The following is a 23796-nucleotide window of genomic DNA, read 5'->3' as shown; positions in this document are numbered from 1 at the left end:
TCTGCCTATATAAACAAGGTTTAGTTCAAGGTTTATTTTTCAGGCTGCCCCCAGATGATCTTGATAGGGTATTTTACCTTTCACCTGGCAGGCACCCAGGATCATGAAAGAGCTTGAGTACAGTATTGAGGATCTTATCCTTTCTTTCATTTTGGGTTATCATTTTTTGCCCTTCTACCATCTTTCAACAATAAACTCATAGACTATTCCTTTATAAATACTAAGGACCAGTTTCTGAAGCCACTGTATATACAGAACATGTGAGTTCCATACATGCAGAAGCGTGCCATATGAGGTGGCTGTAGGCATTACTCCAATGGAGAATGAGAATATAAATATACTCTCAACCACTGCCAGGCTGAATGGGAGAGATCCTGCTGGTAGTATCCCAAAAATATGAAAAAGCATATTTTTAAATGATCAATAATGAGGAAAAAAGTCAACAAAACAGACCAATAAGTTCCCTTGTTTTTGCCTCAATCTCTCCCAACAGAGTCTCAGGATTAGCACAGATTTTCTCTTCATCGGCACAGTAACTTTCTAAAAATTTCCTATATTCTGGATCTGTGAAAACATTTTTTGAAAAAAAAAGTTAATAAACTATTTATCGTATGTATCTTATTAACAATAAACAGAGTAGCTTTTCCACCGTGAGATCAAGAAAATGGGTTTACCATCCTCAATGCTCCCAGCTTTTGCATCTTTTTTCTTTAGCTTCTTTTTTGAAATCTTTTGGAATGGAGCAAATTCTACCACAGCAGGATATTCCAAACCTTAAGAGAGAGACCAAATGCTCAATTTTTAGATAGGGAAATATCTGTAATTTAACAGTGAGATTTTCAACAGCATACAGCACTGGCCTAACTTTGTTTCCATTGAAGTTAGTGATATGCGCTTTTGAAAAACCCACGCTAAATTGCTAATTAAATGATAGAGATAAGTAACATGTAGTACCATGAAATATCTACAGAGTAAAATAAATAAATATGTATTTGAATTACACACTTTGAGTTCAGATACTGTTGTCATAAGTATCAGAACAAAAATCAGCCCTTCATTAATTTTGATACCCCTACCAGGATGTCATAATTAAAACAGATCAGCAGTTGCACTATCAACCCATTCTTTTATCATTCATAGCTTGACTATAAATCTATAAAGATTTTCACTGAGTTAACAAACTGACATATGAAAGCTAAGCCCAGAGATCATCTCTTTCAATAACAGAAATTGGTCCAATAAAAGACATTACCTAATATCCTGAGACCAATATAGCTACAACACTGCATAAAACAACTGAGATATTTCTATAGTTTTGTTGCTAGGAGGGGATGACAAAGGGGATGACATCTCCATTTAAATCTAGCAACATGTAAAGCTGTGTGAAACGCCGTCATTTTAGTTTACATGAGTTTGTGCAAGTCACCTTCTTGTTTTCACTTGCATAGGTTCTCAGTCCATAAAGTCTGCTCTAACTCTGGGGTTAGAATAAACCCAAAAACGTTAAAGAAAAATTGAGATGAAACAGATGGAATTTATTTCGAGTCAAAACTATGTGAAACTTTTGAGTTTTGCCTGTTTTGCACTCAAAACCATAAATCAGCCCAGGTTCACACAAAAGTTGCCCAACTTCACTGGAAACCTGGCTTGAGGGAAAAATACAATTTTTGTCATGTTTAAAATATTCTTACAACTGTTTTGATGAGAAGCCCTAACACCTCCCAACTTTGGAGCAGGGACTTGAAATTTTGCAGGGGTTTAACTTTGTGCCAGAGATGTGCTTTTTGCCATCCCTGTGAAAATTCCCCCGAATTTGGCAAAATAACATCTCTATCATATCTCAGTTGGTACGTGCTCAGTAGAGAACTGTCAGAGTTTAGCAGATAAATTCTCCAAAGATGCTCTCTCCACTGAGCATGGAGCGGGGAGGGATAGCTCATGCGGGGAGGGATAGCTCAGTGGTTTGAGCATTGGCCTGCTAAACCCAGGGTTGTGAGTTCAATCCTTGATGGGGCCATTTAGGGATCTGGGGCAAAAATTGGGGATTGGTCCTGCTTTGAGCAGGGGGTTGGACTAGATGATCTTCTGAGGTCCCTTCCAACCCTGATATTCTGTGATTCTATCCCTGACAGCTCCTCCCTGACTGCACATGTGCCACCACACCAAGTAAGTGAGCATGCTCTATCCCACGGCTGAAGGGGTTGAGCGGGACTTTCCCTGCAATTGCTCTCCCAGGGCCACTGTGTAACCCAGCACCAGACCTGAGAGCAGAGAGGTGGTCTCTCCGGTGTTCTCAGTGCTCCACCTGATGGCAAGCAGGCAGCCAGGATGAGGAGGAAACCACTTCCCTCTAATGCAGCAGGGTGGGTAGAGAAGAGGAACTAGGATGGGGCAAGGGCAGGAGCTGGGGAGGAGCAGATAGGAGCAGAGGGTGTAGGGGGGAGAATGGAAGCAGGGGCGACGGTGACAATAGCTGGAGAGGTGGGACAGGACTATGGGGTGGAACAGGGACAGAAATTGGAGAATGGTGGGATAACAGTTGGGGAGAGAGGAACACAGGTAAGGACAGGGACAAGAGCCATAGATAAGGTGGAAAAAGAGAAGGAGATTAGTAGCAGAGGGAGGGATGGGGCAGGAACTAGGGGAGGCAGGGCAGATAGGAAAGAGTCAGAAGAGTGAACAGAAGCACAGGGAAACAGGGTCAGGAACTCAAGAAGGGAATAAGAGCAGAGAGCGGAGACAGGGCAGTGGGATCGGAGCACCAGGAGACAGGGACGCTCTGAGGGCAAAGATATATGAAGAGTCTTTAACCACTAGAAGACACTCCTCTCCAGACCCTGAAATTGAACCCAGGATTTCTGTATCTCAACATTCCTTTGCTGTCTAGCAAATAGCATGAAAACCAATGGCAAATTAAGTGTCTCATCCCTCTTTACTGGCTGATCCATACACAGGATAACAGTCTACTATTGCTACCAGTTACTCAGTTGGCTCAAGTGGTAGAGGTCTGTGCTGTGGATCTAAAGGTCCCATCTCTGCTGATGACCCATATGGAGGTTAATATGATTTCCACAACATGGATTTTTGTTTTTTTCCCTGTGGTTTTTTAAAAACCTAGAAAACTACGTTAAAAAACAAAGCGTATGTCTACATTACAGCGAGGAGTGTGCTTCCCAGCTCGAGAAGACAGATGCGCTAGCTCTGCTTGAGCTAGTGCACTAAAAATAGTAGTGTAGCCAGGGGTTGCATGGGCAGCAGGTGGGGCTAGCTGCATGAATACAAAGCCACCTAGACAGTACTGTACTTGGACAGCTACCCAAGCTGCCACTCATGCTTCCCCTGGATACACTGCTATTTTTAGCGCACTAGCTCAAGCACAGCTAGCACATGCCTGCCTGCCCAAGCTGGGACACACTCCCAGCTGCAGCATAGATGTACTTTAAATTACAAGATCATTAAGGTTGCAGTCAAGCACTCAAAAGTTAGGAAATGCCAGAATCAATGTTATCTGTACAACCTTAATTTGACCCCCTTATAGTAATCTTCAATAACAGGATCACACACTATTGTATACACAGGCCCCCAGCCTCATTCAGCATGCAGGATGGAAAGAAGGAAGGAAGGAAGGAAGGAAGGAATGAGGGATGTGCAGTGACTGAGGTTGTTGTCTGTAGGACCCATTTTATTTGTTGCCAAATTTGGAAGGAGTGTTCAGAAAGAGGCAGGGGACTGCAGGAAGAGAAAGGATAGTTTGATAGTTAAGGCAGTTGTAGAACTAAATTCTATTCCTGCCTGTGCCACAAAGTTCCTATGTGATGTTGGGCAAGTCACCTAAACCAAGCTTTGCACAGGTGTCCACTAATTGTGTGCCCCTCATTTTCTTGGTACCCACCTTGAGATACCTGAGGTCTGATTTGCAAAAGTGCTGAGCAGTCACAACTGCAACTAAAGCCAATAGGAACTGTGCTCTGAACATATAAAGTGCAATAAAATCTAAGTACTCTGAAAAATAAGGCCATAAGCCGCTCCAATTGGGCATCCAAAAGTAGTAGAGACGTGACCATTTTGGCCTCCATTCCCCATGCATAAAATGGGATAAATAATACCACCTTATCTCCCAGCCATATCATAAAGATCAATTCATTAATGTTTGTGAAGCACTCAGATACGATGGTGATGAGCTTCATAGACAAGCCCAAGAAGAAATTAATAGGGTTTGGATGGTGTGATAAATAAGGCATGTCACCACATGCTGAATGATGAGGATAAAAAACAAAAATACTGAATAGCTACCCACTCGGTGAGCAACACCATCTTAAGCACCAAATGGGGCAGGAGTCCTACGGAAAAAAAGTATGTGATCATGTAAATAAAGAATGTCATATGCACAAAGGGGCCAAATTAAGATTGCCAGTCAAATTTAAATCTGGCATTTCTTAACTTTTGAGTGCTTGACTTTGCAATCTTGATGCTCTTTTAATTATATGTTTTAGTATGTAATTAACTACCTATATTGAGTAAAGATTTCCAAAATACTTACTGTCCTGTAGTGCTACAAAGAATACAGGTTTATATGTGTTAATTCCAGAAAAAATCAAATATGTAATAAACAGGTCGCACTGAGATTTTTAAAAAAATGTAAATAGTCTAACCTTTATTATCAATGAAGACATAGCCATCAAAGCGATCCCTAAAAAGAAGGATGTCATCAGGATTTCTAAAATTAATGTATGCTCTTGAGTAGAGATGAGGATAAAGACTGCAACAAGAAACAATTTTATTTTCTGTTATTTATTGTCATGTTCAGGAATGAAGAAAGAAGCAAAATTAGAAAAATCCTGTCATAATTCTCATTTATCTTATGAAATGATTGCATTAAACTTGCATATCACAGAATGCAACTTTTACATACACACTTACAAAATCACAGGAGCCAAGCAAAACGGAATTGATTTCCAGGATATTCCACATCCTGGCAACTGTGGAGTTTAATTCTGAATTAGGAGACAAAAGTCCCTTTTTCAAATCTTGGAGTATGTGTTTCCATTCTGTGCCCGCTTATAGCCATTAGGCCCACTTTCCTATGATAGTGACATAAGAACTACGGATATTGGCAATGCCACTGGGTATTTCTTTAGCATGCTCAGGAAGTCTTTTGCTGCTGATATTGGGGAGGGGGAGATTAGATTGACTGGCAGTTGCCAAACTGTCACTTTGTCTTTACAGACATCCATCTTTAAAAAAAGATTAAACCTTTTGATAAATAGCAAGAATATATCCTGGGACATATAAAAATAAAAACAAATGATTCATTTTTGACAGACTTGTATATAAATCCAGCAGGTAATTTACAGTTATTGCCAACACCCAAACATTTCCACTAGAAGAATGAATGGTTACTGACCTGATAATAACTGTGTTCTTCGCAATGTTGTCATCTCTGGGGATCCCACATGGTCCCCATCCATGTGACAGCATGGTTTAAAAAGCAGTGTATGCTGGGGCTGGGGCTGTGTCTGTGCCCTACATGTGCTCATGCCTCCCCAGCCCCCTGCCATGGGCATAATGAGCAGAACTGCTGCAACCATCCCACAGTTCTGCCACCAATTCAGAATTCCAAATAAGGAGGAATATGAAAAAGCGGAGAGGAAGGGCGGGCTGTAATATCCTTATCATCACTAGAGAGTAAAGCTGCAACCAACAATTACTGGAGGTTTAGGTACCACAGGAAGTACCACCCCAAGTTTGATCCTGGCTTGGCTTGGTAACTAGTCTTGTCTCCTGCCTTCAACCCCAGCCCAGTGGACACTACTGGCCCAGCGGCCTACACCCTGACCATTACAATTAGACTTGTCTTCGCCAATATGGAGCAATCAGGATCAGTGCAACTGCATCTTGCCTGATTGGACTCAAGCAAATCAGTGAAAATGTGTACATACATGAGGCCTTGACTACCACGGTCTGAGGAAAGCGTTTTGCACTGATCCCAGGTTCATGCCTCCTTAGAAGAAAAGGCTGGGCATTTTGTCTTATCTTTGGTGCCAATCAATTCTACAATGAGATTTCCCCACCAGAGAAATATTGGCTTGATGATGGAGCTCTTCAGACATCACTTGTGGGTGGTGATAAACTGTCTGCTTAGGAAGTCTACTGGGTTATTCCTGACTCCTGGCAGATAAAAAGCAATGGGGGTAATACCATGTTGTTGACACCACGTCTATAACTTGATTGCCTCCTGACATAGAGGTGATTAAAAGGCACCTTCTTGCTTGTTTATATAGTGCATTGCAGATGTGTTGAGTGTGAGGAACTGCAGAACAGGCAGGAATGCCATGCAAGTTATTCTGATTGTTCATAATTTTAGAACATTTATGTGAAGAGTCATGTCCTTTTGAAACCAAGTCCCTTGTATTTGGAGGTGATCCAGGTGTGTACCTCAACTTGTACCTGATGCATCTGTGATCAATGTCTGTGTAGGAGAGGCAGAGAAGTGCACCCCACTCTTGGGGTCACCAGTTCAGTGCCGAAAAAATGTGTATAGGGACAGCAACCCATATGTTCATTTGATATCTTGCAAGGTGATACATCAACCACAACCATCCTTGTCATAGATGCAGGTGAAGTCTGGCTAGCGGCATCATCTGTGCAAGCTGACACATGGCCCAAAAGTCTGAGGAAGTTTCTTACTGTAGTTGATGGAGTCAATTTCATACTGGTAATTATCATCTGAAGATAAATAAATCAGTCTTCTGAAACATGCTTTAGCTGATTTGGAGTCAATTAAGGCTTCTATTTATTGTTTCTAGTTGGTTGAGAGATGATTTTTCAAAACTGACCAAGAGGCCCAGCTGTCTGAATAAAAGGAGGACATAATTCAGAGCTGAGCTGTGGCAACTTCCTCGTGGGCCCTACCTTGGATCAGCCAATCGTCTACATATGGGTACATGTGAATACCCTGTCTCTTCAGATGTGCTGCCAGTGCAGCTAGGCATTTTGTAAAGACTCTTGGTAATGTGGAGACACCTAATGGTAGAACTTTGTATTGATAGTGATGGGGCCCTACTATGAATTGCAAGTACTTCCTGTGGGCTGGATGGATGGCAATACTGAAGCATGTGTCTTGTAAGCTGAGCCATGAACCAGCGTTGAACCCGATGGGAAGGGACAATGCAGGCAAGCATTACCATCCTAAATCTGAAACAGTTCATATATTTGATCAATCTTCTCAGGTCTGTAGGATCCCTTTTTGGAGCGGGAGTGATAAAGATATATTGGGAGTAGAAGCTTCTCTCCTCCACTCTAGCAGAAACTCCTCTAGGGGGTACTACAAAAGCAGAGAAGTCACTTTTTCCTTTAGCTGATTTTCATGAGAAGGGTCCCTGAAGACAGAGGGAGAATGAGGGGTGAAAGGTAAGGACTGAAATTGGATGGAACAACCATGGTAGCTGTGGCCATTTTGCATGCATCAGAAGAAGGACACAATAAAATAAATAAATAAATAAATCAATGAGACACAGTTAACTTGGGGGAAAAATCCTTTTCTGAGCCCTGCAGGTAACCAGCTGGAGCTCTGAAGTTTTTACCCAATGTTCTTGTGCCAACACTGACCTTTAGCTTAAACAACTCTTCATCCTCCCTGCTGTTTACCCCTCTCACCCAGCTAATGTATTTATATAGAGCGACCATACCCCCACTCAGCCTTCTTCTTGCTAGGCTAAACAAACCAAGCTCTTTCAGTCTCCTCCCATAAGATAGGCCTTCCATTCCTCTGATCGTCCTAGTAATTCTCTGCACCTGTTCCAGTCTGAATTCATCTTTCTTGAACAAGGGTGACCAGAATTGTAAACAGTATTCCAGATGAGGTCTTAACAGTGCCCTGTACAATGGAATTAACGCTTCTCTCTCTCTACTGGAAATGCCTTGCCTGATACATCCTAGGACCACATTTGCCTTTTTCACAGCTGCATCAAATTGGTGGCTCATAGTTATCCTGTGATTGACCCATACACCCAGGTCTTTCTCCTCCTCTGTCACTTCCAAGTGATAAGCCCCCAGCTTGTACCAGAAATTCTTATAGACCCTTGCACTTTGTACTATTAAATTTCATCCCTTTTCTGTTACTCCAGGCTTCAAGGTCATCCAAATCTTCTTGTATGATATTCCAATGGTTTGTGCTTCTTCTTATGGAAAGAAAGAGATAAGTGCTGAGAATCATCCTTATCCCGGTGTTTGGGCCTTTCTTGCCTTGTTGAAGAGGCAGTACCAGTCTTTGGTGCTGATGTGGTAAGCAGTAGTGAGGTGGTATTTGATGCCAGTTCCTTGCCTGATGGTGCCAAGGACGTATGCCAGTTCCAACCTTAGGTGCTGCACACCAGCTGGCAGAGACATTGGCTGACAGAGACTTAGAAAAGGTTCGATTTCCTGGAAGTTGATCCTTGCTCTTCAGGATATGAATTTCCTCTCATGGATTATTCAGACACATGACCCTGAACTTTGTTCTTGTTGAGAATGAACACCACATTGGGCATCAGTCTGATATGTGGCGCTCAGTGAGACAAAATAGAGAAGGGCTGTGGCTATCTGTGAGTGAAATTAGACTATCACAGGAGGCACACAGTTTGAAGCTCGAGGGCTTTGATACCAGCATTTTGCATTGCATAGATGGAAAAATTAAATTTAGGGGTTTTTACATATTTTGTTGTTATGATAGAACTCAAATAATAATGTGGAAAATTTAAAGTTGAGCGCAAACCCTAACCAGCCAGCTAATTCATGACTGAAGCAGATTCCAGTAACGGTAGCAGGACACCTCTTGTTCCATTTCACTGCCCCACACAGTAAGGGGGAAAGGAGGGACAGGTGCAGTTGCTCTGCCCTTTATGTCTTGATGTGGGGCACAAGGACGTGCACAGTTCAGGTGTGGTCTAACAGACACTGCTTTTTAAAGATTCCAATCTTATGCACGTGGGGCACACATGCAGCTAGAGTGGGATCCATGAGGACACAAATCTGAAGGAGAATTTTTCTGATCCTTCTGAATTAGACAGAGCTGTTGGGATGGATACCCATTTACTGTAAATGAAATGTTCATTATCTAGCATTTTTAAAGAGCACTAATTCCAATGGGATCTTAAATTGAGACATTTTTCAATTTATATATGAATTAAAAAATAAAAATGTTTATTTATAACTCAATGAAAGACATCAGTCTAAAAGAAACAGTGTTAATGACACAGATTTATATCTGAAAAATGTATTTTATCTATAAAAATAAATATGAATTGAATGATATTGATGAAAGTTTCAACATTTCTATGCAAGTGGATGGCACTGAGTGTACTATATGGAGGTAGCCATGACCAGCCATGAAAAGGCTGTACTATGATAGAATGAGTTTCCCTACTATTGATTTCAATGAGAAACAGTCAGTGCCTTTTTAGATAAATTTCAATATGAATGCAGAATAGAGTAATAAACAATATCATTAAATTAACTTGGCTTTGTTTACTTTATAAGTAGAAAGGCTTTGTGATTTGACATTTGAAGAACATTTAAGTTGAGATCACACAGGCACCATGTATGCGCTGCTAGTGCAGTGGTTCTCAACTGCACATCCCTCGGCCTGCACCGCTTCCTGCAGCCCCCATTGCCCTGGAGCGGCGAACCGCGGCCAGTGGGAGCCGCGATCGGCCGAACCTGCGGATGCGGCAGGTAAACAAACTGGCCTGGGCCGCCAGGGGCTTTCCCTGAACAAGCGGTGGACCATAGTTGAGAACCACTGTGCTAGTGGCTGGAGCAACCAGAAAGACTTTTGGATAACTGTCACCTCCCAGGAAGCAGAGGGCTCCCTCCTCTGTACTTGCTTGTCTCAGTAGGAGTACTCATGTGTTTCATGTTACGCACATGCTTAGGTGCTTGACTGAACTAAGGCCTAAATTATTTCAGTATTGATTAAAGATTAACTTGATTGCATTGTTAAACTGCTCATATCAAATACTTTTGCTTGTGGCTCTTTGCTGCCAAAGCAGAAATGCTGGAATTAAAGACAATGTTAGTGTAAGAAAAATGAATCTGTTAATAAAATTCTTAACTAAGTAAATGAAGTTGTTTGGTACACATGCCAAAAACGTATTGTGCATCCAAGAAAAATTACTGCCTGGAAAACGGAAAAACGTGTTTAATGTATTTTTATAAACATTTCAACTATTAAAGAAATACACTAGGACATATGAAGCAGAAATAGGCTTCTTTGAATACACCAGATGTGGCGAAAATTAGAGCAATTTCATGCTTATTTCCTTATCCCTTAAATTCTTGCAATTTCATACTGTCAAAAAAAAATTAGAAGTGTAACTGAAGGGAGCATTATAGATCTTTCTCTGTCCCTTAAGGAAACTGCTGTGCCTCTGATTTACAAGCATTTGGACCAACTACCAAATATCTCTGGAAGCAGATGATGGTTACAACTCCTATTAATGCAGGTTTTGTGTATGAATTTAGGACTACTACTCCACTGTTTGCAGAAAATAAAAATATTTTTTGCCATTTTTAGGTCCTGATCCTGCAAAGTTGCAGAGCATCCTCAATTTCCACTTACTTTACATGCGAGTTGACGGTGCTCAGCACTTTATAAGGTCAGGCACTTATTACCTATAAAATATCAGAAACCTTGACACGGAACAGTAACCATTGTAAAAGAGAATAGAAAAACAAAAAGATTTATCCTCTCAGAAACATTTCTAAACGCCTAATATTTCAGTAGCAGATGTTTTCCACCTGCTTTGGCACCACAATCTATTTTCCCCCGACACATGAAACAGCAATATTTTTCTGTCCTTTTACACTTATATTTGTTAGATTGAATACATTTCACAATTGAGTCAAACATTTAAAACAGTGAATTTTATTTTACATTAAGCGTTTATTATTGCTGTTAGCAGAGATTAAATATATGACTACCAGAAAGAGTAGATAGGATTCTGTGTTCTGGAAAGTACAGACTTCAAAAATTATCTTACATGTTTTGAAGGGATCCAGTGTAGCCACAAGATTTACGGTAATAAAAACGTTTAAATATTATGGACCAAAATCACCACTCACAGCACACAAAAATGCAAAAACATGTGTGCAAAGCTGCACTATCAAAGTGGGATTCTCCCCTAGCTATAGTTGGTTTATTACAATAAATAGGTATGGCTATGAGAGTACTTAGCAGTTGTGAGTTCATTCCTCAAATGAAGCCATTTCCACAATCCCAAAATATATTATTTCTCAGAGATGAATCAGAGAGGTAGGGCCAGCCAGTTTGGGATCACTGTTGTACTCTGGGAAATGTAAGAGGTGTGAAAGCTATCAAGGTTTCCATTTTATACTCCCCTTGTTAGGCGCCTAATAGTTACTCCTGGGAGAATACTGTGCCCACACAGAATTTATGTGTTACGCAAAAAATTTTTCCTTGCAGAAAGGTGCTACAATTATGCCTTTCGCCCATCAGGGGCCACTTTGGCACCAGAACAAAGAGCAGCTGCTCCCGGAAAGGGGGGGGGGCAGCGGCAGCCCCAGCCCCAGCTGCAAATAGGGAAGAGAAGAGGTTGTGTTCCTCACAGCACCCTCCATGTGGGGCCAGGTCAGGAGGCACGGACACCATGGGGCACATGGGACTGCTGTGTGAGTCACAGACTGGGGTTCAGAAGAGCTAGGGGGGAATAGAAACATTTGGTTTGTGTATTTTACCCAAAAACCCCCACAACCTACAGTGAAATAACACAAGACCACAAAAGTGAGAAAACTCACAGCCAAGATTTCTACAATTTTACCATAGATATTAGTCAGAAAATGAAGGGATTCCTCCTTGTGCCCTGATGTGACAGGAACATTAACTGTCAATTTTCTTGCATTTCTGCTCTTGTGAACCCCTCTTTCCCCACTCCTCCCACACACATTTTGGAGTCTGAAATAAATTTCCCCATCCATGCACATACTAAAATATAGTTGAGGAACAAAATTTGACAATTTTGCACATACACTGTGATGTCAAGATAAAATACACTGGACCAGATTATCTGCTGCCTTGCACTTTGTGTGGTCATTTATAATATGTAAAGTGTATGAGTGAAAAGGAGATATAAATTTAGAATTGGTAATTCTGAATTGATAGTATTATATATCTATACGACCTTCACTTTGCATGCATATAAATGACCACATAAGGTACAAGGCAATGGAGAATCAGGGATATTATGAACTTCTGGATGATTGAAAGTATACTAACCCTATCAACCCCAAAATAGCCATTGTCCTTTGGAAGCTCTGCAAAATGTGTTCTACTCTAAGGGTCTTAAGTGTTTTTCAAGAGGCACTCAAAAACCCATAGGATTGGGCCCTTAGGCCCTGTCTACAGGGAACACTTTTTCAACATAGTTTTCTTTACTATAATTATAGTTATAACTAAACTAAAAGAGTGCATCAACACTGCTTTGTGTGAAGTGGTTTAAGCTACTTCCTTTGTGAATTGTAGCATCCACACAGTATCACGCTTTTTTGAAAAAAGTGAACACCATTCTGGGCAGATATCCCAGGATGCACTGTTCTATACTCAATGCAGTATGGCTTGCTTACCGTGTTGGATTGTGGGATATCTACTGAGCTTCTGGGATTTAGTGTCAAATTCCCATGATTCCTTCCACAGTATCCCAAAATCGGTCTTGTTTTCACTAGCTAGTCATTTTCAACTGTTTCAGCTGCAAACAAATGTTCAAACTGCTATCAGGCAGCATGGAACACCATGAAGTAGGCACTGATTAATACAAACAGAATACCAGAGGTACTGTTAATCATGCAGGCAGGTGGCTTTTGAGGAGAAGGAAGAATGCCATCACTATAACCACTAAGATTTCATATGGATACTGCTAGAGGAGGAGGAGGAGAATGAAACCAAGCAGTTACTTCTGCATGACATTTTACTGGACTGGCTTCACTCGATGGAGCACTGTCTCTGGGCCTAGCCAGCCAGCACTGACTGCAGTCCTGGTATAACCAGCAGTGGAATTGGAAGGCCAGTTCCCTGGAATCTACACAGAACTTACCCCAGATCTCCAGTGCCAAATCACTAATATGACAGTTCCTCTCAGTGTGGAGAAGTATGTGGCCATTGCCATTTGGAAAACTGCCTTATCCAATTGCTACTGGTCAGTAACTAACCAGTTTGGTGTTGGTAAATCAACTCTTGGAGTTGCTGTCATGGAAGTGTACACTCCCCTCCAATCCTTTGGGTGTTTTGCTTTCTGCTGTGACCCATTCATGAGGTCAGCAAACATCTCTTCCCTCATCCTCTTTCTCTTCCCTTGGAGATTGGCCAGGCATTGAGATACTGATAACGCTCCTCTCTGTGTGGGTCATGCCATGCCAGTTGCTATGAGAACAGAGAAACAATAAAGCAGTTACTGTACCAATATTAGCCATCATCAATGATAGAATGTTACTTCTATTATTTACCATCAAATTATCAATTTTGGAATTCCATTGTCTGGCCTGGTGTGCTAGAAGATGGTAAGACAATTTAAGATATTTTGCCTCAGATCAGGTCCCCACACCATGGTGTAGAGATACCCTTTAAATGGCCCCTTATACAATTTTTGGGGGTGAGAAGAATGGAGAGTGGGGTTCCCCAAGGAATAGGCTAGTAATTGCATGTACACTCTTGGGAGCTGTCCTTAAATGGGGAATATTATCCTGAGGTGTATTCTTAAGAGGCAGAGATGGGTCCTGTGCAGAAAGGTAAACGGAGAACAACTGACAAAATATGCAACATGCTACATGCTAGGATGGTGCCCCCTCAAACTGTTGCTTAATGGAAGGGAAACACTACCTAGGTGGGTGGCCCTAAGAAGCAAGCAGGGCCTTGTCAAATGCTTGCCAAACTAGATTGCTATCTTTGCCTAGAATTCTCATTTATCATACCAAGGGATGAGAGCAAAGTGTGATATAAAAAAATACAGAATTTTGCAGCTGTGAGGCATGTCCTGTTAACAATGCAATGGGTTTAGCAATGTAATATAATTCAACAAATAAGTGCTTGATGAAAAAATGCCTTTTGTAACACCTGCAAATCACAAATACACCGGACCCTCGCTAGAACGCACATCTTTATAGCGCAAATTCACATAAAACGTGGTCGCTGCCATGGATCCCAAATTTAATCACTTTAATTGCAATTAATTTTAACGCGGTCCCTGCGTTAATGCGGTACCGCGCATATATCCCAAATCCCGCGTTCTAGTGAGAGTCCAGTGTACTTTATAGAGTCTATGCAACATAAAAGACTTAAAACAGCCTCTGTAATCTCAAGTGGCCAATTTAACATGTTTAACTGTACATGTATGAAAATCTTAAAATCTAAAAGAGCTCAGAGCAATGACAAAACTGTGGGTTTAAATGCATTTTCTACTGGTGTATTTCTTGCTTTTTGTTTTGCTACAATAAAACTGACTCAGATGCAATGCATTTGTCTTTTAAATTTTTTTTTCATAGCTGCAGGGCCACTATCTTTTACTGAACCACAAGAATGAAAAGCAGGGAGAGGAGGCAGAGGTGGTTGAGCAGGGAACATCAAGCAGCATGGGAAACTAGGGAGGATACATATTTTGGTCTATGAGCATGGGATTAAAAATCTTTGGGATTAAAAAGCCCACTTTTAACTGTTGAATTTTCTGTCTTAAGTGCCATTTTGAGCATGCTACGGGAGCTGGAGAAAAGCCAAGCAAGTGGAGGCCAGAGGGTGCTGAATAGGGGCAGACATATCCATCCGTCTGCTGTGGGGGGAGGGATAGCTCAGTGGTTTGAGCTTTGGCCTGCTAAACCCACGGTTGTGAGTTCAATCCTTGAGGGGGCCATTTAGGGATATGGGGCAAAAATTGGGGATTGGTCCTGCTTCGAGCAGGGGGTTGGACTAGATGACCTCCTGAAGTCCCTTCCAACCCTCATATTCTATGACAATATCTGCCAGACATGCCAGGGCACAGCCAGTATTCAGAAGAAAGTTTTCCAAATCCCCCTAAACAGGCATTAATGGGACAGACAATTGCAATATAGTACTTAATACTTACTGGATGAGGTCCCCTCTGTAATATTGTCTCTGGCTGGGCACTGGGGAGGCATCTCTGGCTGGCTGGAAGGAGTGCTGAAGAAATCTTGGTTGTCTAAAGGAATTTTCTTCTGCCTGGGGGGACAAGGCTTCCTGTGGGGTTTCTGAAGGCATGCTTGGCTCGCTGCAGATTGTGACCAAACTATCCAATGTATACTGGGGTTTAGTGGTGGCCTCTGTGGCAAAAATCGGATTCAGCTCTTCATAGTACTCATGTGCACTGGTATTTTGATTTTGTCTTTGGTGTTTTTGTAATTCTGCTGCAGTGCTTTGGTGTAGCACTGGCTTGTGTCCTGAGAGTGCTCCTTTTCCTGTTTTTGATCTGCTAGACACTTATAAATATTTGCATTTCAGTGACAGATGGAAAGATTAAATTGAATTTGCTCCTTTCAGATGGGCTTGGGGTGTGTCAGCTATCCATGGGTGGATAGCTAATCAAGATGACCCCAGTGCATTGGAGAAGGCACAGGTAACCAGACAGACCAGTCCAATGTGAAGCAATGCAGTGTGGAATATCAGTGGGATGATTACCTGAAGTAGTACAGTTCAAATGGGGATGTATCCGCATGAACTTTATAGCAGCGTAACTCATTCAGAAATTGTGTTATGTTGTTACCAAAGCAGATTAACGACAGGAGGATAAGAAGCAAAATAAAGCAAAAAAAGATTGCTTATGTGTGGACAAAAGGCAGCTCATGTCGAAAAACTCAGATATACCAAAAATAATTTCCATGTAGATAAGGCCTAAGTGTCTGTGGAGACATCAGACTGATGACAGAGCACAGAATCTGAATACAAATCACAGAGGGAAAAAGTGCCTCCCACTCCAACCCTACAGACCATTAGTCTACTAGCGGGGTCAAGGAAGCATTAGAAAAAAAATCTGACATCCTATGTAACAGATATCAGTCTTCAGTATTCCTTTTCTCTATTTTCTAAAAAATATGTATTCACAGCTTTCAACACCTAAAAATGTAGTAACCAAATAACATTTGAAAATGCAGCTTTATTTTCTTTGTCCTTTTTGCTTTACTTAAGTGTCAAGAGTAATTTTTAAAGCAGATGAATTTTTAAAAAGTGTTTTAAGTGTGCCCTCATTTTTCTTCCAGCAATACAGAATGATCTGCCTCTTCAGAGATACATGAATGGGGACAGCAGTATCAGCAAGTCATGAGGGTATCCCTACAGCTGAGAAAATAGTTCACACTAAATAATTTACTCAATCTATTTAGTCTCTTTTTCTACATATGCAATGTCCATGAACAAAATGGAACTTTTTCCTATTTAAATGCTGTTCACACTTACTTGACAATTTTGACGGTTTGATGCTCAATACCCAAATTAAAGCTGTGTTGGTCACATAAACCATATGGCAGTGTTTCTGTTATATATGTTCTATAGGTTATTTTCTATATTGGAGAGGACAATGATTGACACAGCATATGACAGAGTTTGCAAAAACCTTCACCAGAGTCCTGGCACACAGGCAGTTAAATAAGCCAGACAAAGATCGGACAGGAGCCTTCACAATTAAGTCTTTCTGCACGCAAAATATTTATTTGCATGAATGCGAGGAGAGAAAAATAAACTTTAAATCTATGGCCTGCTTTGAGTTGCCTAATCTTTCTAGGAATGATGGCTCCCTATAGACTTGTGCCCCAGACTTAAGTGCTTTGGCCCATCAAAAGAGCTTGGAACATTTCCTGGCATATAGCCAAAGAAATCCATTGAAAACAGAGAGACTCCTTTAGGAGAAGAAGTTTCAATCTGCCTTTGTTATTTTTCCTTTATCTATTGGAAAGAGCAGCACAGGCTGAACAGGAGCCCACAGAGTGTCCCACTTCTACACATGGAGGCACTTAAGAGTGCTGATCCATTACAGATAGAGTGTCCTTGAATCCTTGGTTTTTTCAGACTGCCAAACTTCAGGTTGGAGTATGAGTAGCCTAGACTGACAGACTAAATAACAAAACTGCTCTACATTAACTTACGGTAAATCTATCACTTAACTAATTAAAACTGTCTTAAACTGCTACAAATAAAAATTACAAGTCTGGCGCAACCACACAAGTAAGATTATGGAAAGGAAATTTGGCAGTTGGGAACTATTTCCCCTCTTTGTAGCCTCAGCTGGTGGTTCAATGTTTGAGGGGCTCTGCGCTCCAACAGTCATTGCCAATAAACAGTTCCAGGGTTACAACCAGAGGTGGAGACATGCCATTAGTTTGGATCTACTATAGACAATTCTCTAAGAAGAAAATGTCAGATATGCACAGCTATACACTGCACTCTCTATTAATTTAGGATACATATCCATGTACCATTGCTTCACGACAATGTTAAGGGTGTTTGGGTTGCATTAACTGTACATTTCCTCCCTTTCTGAAATTTGTTTTGTTAGGCAGTGAATGTTGTCTTAACATTTATGGCACCATGCATATTAAATAAAAGTATTAGCAATCTCAATTTATATTCTTTGTTAGTTAACTTTCTTCTTTTGTTTAATTGTTTTTGAAATTGCTAATGATATAATTAGTAATATATTGGATGTTAATGTTAATTTTGAATAAGTCTTGGAGTCTTACATACACATTTTAAGGAGAGTGGTCACTTTAGATAAGCTATTACCAGCAGGAGAGTGGGGTGGGAGGAGGTATTTTTTCATGCTTTGTGTTTATAAAAAGATCTTCTACACTTTCCACAGTATGCATCGGATGAAGTGAGCTGTAGCTCACGAAAGCTTATGCTCAAATAAATTGGTTAGTCTCTAAGGTGCCACAAGTACTACTTTTCTTCTTGGAGCACTGGGGAGGTTCCAGAAGACTGGAAGAACACAAATGTGCCAATTTTTAAAAAGGGTAAATGGAATGACCCAGGTAATTATAGGCCTATCAGCCTGACATTAATCCTGGGTAAGATAATGAAGTGGGTGATAGTGGATTTGATTAATAAAAGATTAATCGAAAATAATGTTATTAATGCAAATCAACATGGGTTTATGAAAAACAGATCCTGCCAAACTAACTTGATACATTTTTGATGAGATTACAAGTTTGGTTAATAAAGATAATACGGTTGATAAAATGTCCTTTAAACTTATGTAAGGCATTTGACTTGGTATCACACAACATTTTGATTAAATAAATAGAACAATATAAAATTAACATGGCACACATTAAATGGATTAAAAACTAGCTAACTGATAACTCTCAAAATGCAACTGTAAATGGGGAATCATCACTGAGAGGGTGTGTTTCCAGTGGGGTCCCACAGGGATCAGTTCTTGGCCCTATGCTATTTAATAATTTTATCAATGACCTGGAAGAAAACATAAAATCATCACTGATAAAGTTTGCAGATGACACAAAAATTACGGGAGTAGTAAACAATGAAGAGGACAGGTCACTGATTCAGAGAGCTCTGGATCATTTGGTAAACTGGGCGCAAACAAACAATATGTGTTTTAATCGTGTCTAAATGTAAATGTATACATCTAGGAACAAAGAATGTAGACCAGGGGTCTCAAACTCAATTTACCTTAGGGCCAGTGCCAGTCCTCAAATGCTCCGAGCGGGCCAATGTCAATGAAGATGGTATTCACACCACCTCCCAGCCCGTTTCCCACCCTTTTCCCTCGCTCCCACTTGGCCTCATGCCACCCTGGCTGACTCTGCCTGGCAACTAACGGTGCTGCCTCCATGGCTGACTCTACCCAGCAACTAGTGATGGTATCTCTGTCCCTCTCCCCCAGCCAATGAGAGCTGCGGGGGGCAGCACCTGTAGAAGACGACCCTCTGCTGCTCCGCCGACAACAGCAAGGACAGGGAACTGCTTGTAGGGAGCGGAGCTGCCCAAGGTGAATGACACATTGCTGAGTGCAACACCTGGGAGGGTCCCAGGAGCAGCAGGATGGAGCAACGTTAGGGGGAGGGGCATGTGACTCTCTCCTGCCTGCTCCCCTTCCGCCCCGCTCCACCCCAGCCAAAAGTCATGAGGGCCGGATGAAAGAACTTTTTAAAAAGTTTCCATGGGCCGCAGTGGGGAGGTTCTCAGGCCGCAGATGGCCCCCGGGCCGGGACTTTGAGACCCCTGATGTAGACCATACAGGATGGAGGACTCTATCTTGGGAAGCAATGACTCTGAAAAAGATTTTGGGTCATGGTGGTTAATCAGCTGAACATGAGCTCCCAATATGACATTGGCCAAAAAAGCTAATGCTGTCCTGGGAGGCATAAACAGGGGAATCTCAAGTAGGAGCAAAGCGGTTATTTTACCTCTATATTCAGTACTGGTGCAACTGCTACTGGAATACTGCGTCCAGCTCTGGTGCCCAAAATTCAAGAAGGATATTGATAAATTGAAGAGGGTTCAGAAAAAAGCCACAAAAATTATTAAAGGACTAGAAAACATGCCTTATAGTGAAAAACTGAAAGAGCTCAAACTATTTAACAAAGAGAAGGTTAAGGGATAGCTTGATTACAGTCTGGAAGCATTTACATGGGGAACAAATATTTAATAATGGACTCTTCAAAAGGTATAACATGATCCAATGGCTGGAAGCTGAAGCTAGACAAACTAAGACTGGAAATAAGGTGTAAACTCTTAAAGGTGAGAATAATTAACTACTGGAACAATTTAACCATGGTCATAGTGGGATTCTTTATCACTGACAATTTTTAAATCAAGATTGCATGTTTCGCTAAAAGATATGTTCTGGGAATTATTTTGGGGAACTTTTGTGGCCTGTGTTATACAGAAGTCACAATACAGGAAGTGTTATTCAGGAAGTCCTTTCTGGCTTTGGAATCTATAAATGAAACAGGAGCTATCCTTGAGTGCCCAGGTGTGTAAATTTAAAATTAGCTTTTTGTGAACATCCGTGTTAATAAAACTTGATTGCTTGAAAGCCTGTAGAAAGCAATGAGATGTGTACAGTGAAGAAGTTAATTCATTTTAAATTCAAATGAACACTCATGGAAAAATGGCTGTAGTATTTGCCCTGCTCAACACTAAGAAAGAGAATAAGTCATGTAAGGTGTACAAGAAGTTTAGGAAGATCTCTGTTCTACTTCACCAGTGAAAATAGTATATATATATAAAAACACTACCTACTTACCTGACCAAAACAAAAAAGATAAAGGCTTCATAGACACAAAATATAAATTTGTTATGTAACTATGCCCAGGGTACCTGGGGTCTTGTCTACACTACAGGGAAAAGTCAATCTAAGCTACGCAATTTGAGTTACGGGAATAGCGTAGCTTAGATCTACTTACCGCGTAACGTAGCTTAGATCTACTTACCGCGGGATCCATACTACGCAATGTCGATGGGAGACACTCTCCCATAGACTCCCCTTACTCTTCTCGATCTGGTGGAGTACAGGAGTCAATGGGAGAACGATCTGCGATTGATTTAGTGGGTCTTCACTAGACCCGCTAAATCGACCGCCAATGCATCTATCGCCATGCATCAATTCCCTGGTAAGTGTAGACAAGCCTTTAGTGAGATAGGTTGCTTACAAACCCATTGAAAGTACCTCTTTCCTTCTTAATGTTGATAAACAGTTCCTCCTCACCTGGGATCAGCAGTGCAAAATTCAAAATAATCATGGGCAGGTAGCGGATGTAGCTGCTCTTCCAGTTGCTCCTTGGTTAGACTAGGAGGAAGCCGGCGAATAACTATCTGTAAAGTAACATAGTTAAAAGTGAAGACTCATTTAGTACTAATCTAAATATTTAAATATTGTCAAAATAGTAAACAAACTACATTGCATCTTTCTGAAAACTCTCCCTAGAAATTCGAATTTCAACAGGATCCAGTCTAACCATATAATCCTGCACTGGGATGCAGTTTCTGTCACATACAGATGAGGGAATGATAGCTAACACATGTAATATAATTGTAGGACAACTGAAATATTTTAACAGAGAGTTTAGAAGCAACTATAGTTGAGCTGAGTATAAAAGATATTAACAAATTATGTAAAATCAAATTAAGTACTAAATATACAAAATACTACATTCTCTGTGTATAAAACGATTTAACATGAAGTAACTTTCTCAAAACACTTTTGCTGCAAGAATAATACATACTATATGTGACCTACTGTCTTGTGCCATTTAATTCCATAAAACAGTTAGGGTCACAATTTGCATGAAAAACATATGGATGGAGTGCTGTCAAATGTGTAAAGCAGGGAAATGAGAGGTCAGGATTTGTGTGTTCTGTTCCCAGCACTCAGTCACTGTCTCACTTTAAGCAAGTCACACAGCCTTTCTGTGCAGCAGTTTCCCAATTTGTAAGGAATTTTGTGAGAATTGCTTGTAAAGTGCTTAGATGAAAGATGTTTTATATAAAAAAAAATAGCAAAGTTGATGTTGTGGTGCTTTGCAGGGACTCCTTCCCCGGGGGAAATTCCCCACTCCTCTGCCACAGCATTTGTCATCCTTGATTTTTAACTCACTAACTGTGACTAGGCAAGCAGATTTGCAGTGATATTGCTTGTAACTCAAAATCATTTTACAAAAGTGGATCAATATTCTTATTCTCAGTTGTTTAAGCATTGGCCTGCTAAATTCAGGGTTGTGAGTTCAATCCTTGAGGGGGCCATTTAGGGATCTGGGGCAAAAATTGGGGATTGGTCCTGCTTTGAGCAGGGGGTTGGACTAGATGACCTCCTGAGGTCCCTTCCAACCCTGATATTCTATGATTCTTGTTTTGCAGATGGGCAAATTGAGGTACGGAGCCTGCTCCAACCACAAACCATCCTGCCGGCTAAACACTATGCTAAACCTTTGGGATATAAAACCTACCCCCCCCCGCCCCATTGCGGGTAGAGACTCACAAGACGTCCGAGAACCTCTGCCGATTAACCATTCAATAAAATGCACTACCACCGTGGTACCACTGCACCGCCCCAAATCCCTGTCATCCCCGCCCCTTCCCGCCTCTCCTACCCCACGCAACCCCCCCGCATTCCTCCCCACCCGGGCAAGTCCCCGCTCCCCATTCCCATAGGGAAATCCCCCCGCCCCCGAGGCAACCCCCCACCCCGAGGCAACCCCCACACTCTCCCCGCCATTCACGTCTAACCCCCCCCCATTCCCCCTGCTCCAGGCAAATCCCCCGCCCCGCCGCGCGCTGTCCCTGGTGCTGACGCGCCGGCCGCTCACCTTGCTCAGCGCCGCTCTCTTCTCCTCCCGCTGCCTGCCCAGCGCCGGGTGAGGCGGCGGGGGCGGCCCCGGAGGCGGCGGGGGGGTCTCGGGCTCCCGGCGCGGGGACTCCCGCCGGAGCGGGGTCTCCATGGGCCGCTTCTCCCGGCCGCCCCCGCGCGCCAGCCCCGGCCTGGCCTCGCGCTCCGACCTCATGCAACCGCCGCCGCCGCCGCCGCCCGGCGCAGCGACACCTCGCGAGACCCCACCCCCGCCCACCAGGTGCCGAGCAGAATCTCGCGAGATTTCAGCCAGGGCGGCGGGGGGAGGGAGGGAGAGGGGGACGCAACTAGAGCAAGGGGCCGCCGCCCGCTGGAGCGGGGCCGCGTGCTTCTCCCCTGTGCACCGGGCGTGGCGCGAAGCGGAGCGCAGCGCTGCTGCACGCTGCACCTTTGACAATTGCCCCGCCCCTCTTAGAGCAGTACCTGCTGCCCATGGCCTGCTGCTGGGAAATGGGGAGCTGCGAGCTGGCTCTGGAATAAACCTTTCTCCGGGAAAGGTCGAGTCGTTTCGCCTCTTGATTGTTTGGGGAGGGAGGGTGGTAGCCCTTGTGGCACCTGAGAGACTAACCAATTTATTTGAGCATAAGCATCCGATGACGTGAGCTGTAGCTCACGAAAGCTTATGCTCAAATGAATTGGTTAGTCTCTAAGGTGCCACAAGTACTCCTTTTCTTTTTGCGAATACAGACGAACACGGCTGCTACTCTGAAACCTGTTGGTAGCCCTGGCACTCGCCTTGGTTAGCAACGTCCATGGGCAGGGAAGCTGGTGGACGATGGGTATATAAGTGCTCGTAGCCCCTAGATGGCACAAAATAGCTTAGCCATAGGGGGCAACAAAGCTGGGGTCTACCACGAGGTTTTAGTGGTGTCAACAATGGTCTTTATGAGGGATAGGGCAATACATGCTGGTCCAGAGGGCACAAGGATATTCACCATTGGATCTGCGTCCTCCACTACCTCCTCTGCCTGAATGCCCAGGCCCTGGGCAACCCTCCTCAGCAATTGCTGCAGAACCCCCTGTAAGGAGTGGCTGCTCTATTCCCTCCACGCCCAAGGGGTCCCACGGTGCTAGGGATTCCTGGGCTGATGCTAATGTGGAAGGGGCCATACCCCTTAGTGCCAGGACTATACACTGGTGCTGAGGCTGTTGGTGCAACGGCTGTCAGTGCCGAGGTCATCAGTGCTAATACTGCTGGGGCCGGTGTAGACGGCACCAGTGTTGCAGGGATTGGGATGGGGACATAAGGGAGTGATGGAGCTACCCCCGATCCTGCTGATACCTACGGTGCCGGAGGAGGTATGAAAAGGGCCTTGGTCACCACCCTGGAATGCGGCCCTTCGCTCTGCCCTTGGCCTTGGTGAAGAGGGGCCACTCTGCCATGGGCTGCCACTGCGTGAGCAACAGTGCCAGGAAAGGGTGCCAGGCTCATGATGAC

General features: G+C 42.7%; 1 protein-coding gene across 1 annotated transcript in view; it reads right to left on the bottom strand.

The window, feature by feature from the left end:
* UPF3A (UPF3A regulator of nonsense mediated mRNA decay) overlaps nt 1–22556 on the bottom strand; it is a 48028-nt gene extending 25472 nt beyond the window's left edge. The window contains exons 1-5 of the mRNA XM_073350747.2: nt 22318–22556; nt 20721–20827; nt 4653–4759; nt 675–773; nt 454–564 (exon numbers count right to left, since the gene is read on the bottom strand). Of these exons, the coding sequence (XP_073206848.1) occupies nt 454–564; nt 675–773; nt 4653–4759; nt 20721–20827; nt 22318–22512 (619 nt within the window). The 5' untranslated portion in view covers nt 22513–22556. The remainder of the gene's footprint in view (nt 1–453; nt 565–674; nt 774–4652; nt 4760–20720; nt 20828–22317) is intronic.
* Between the last annotated feature and the right edge of the window lie 1240 nt (nt 22557–23796).

This window comes from Lepidochelys kempii, chromosome 1 (assembly GCF_965140285.1).
Source record: "Lepidochelys kempii isolate rLepKem1 chromosome 1, rLepKem1.hap1, whole genome shotgun sequence".
NCBI classification, from domain to species: domain Eukaryota; kingdom Metazoa; phylum Chordata; order Testudines; family Cheloniidae; genus Lepidochelys; species Lepidochelys kempii.
Note: the sequence above shows the minus strand (reverse complement) of the source record. Positions and strands in the feature narration are given on the sequence as shown.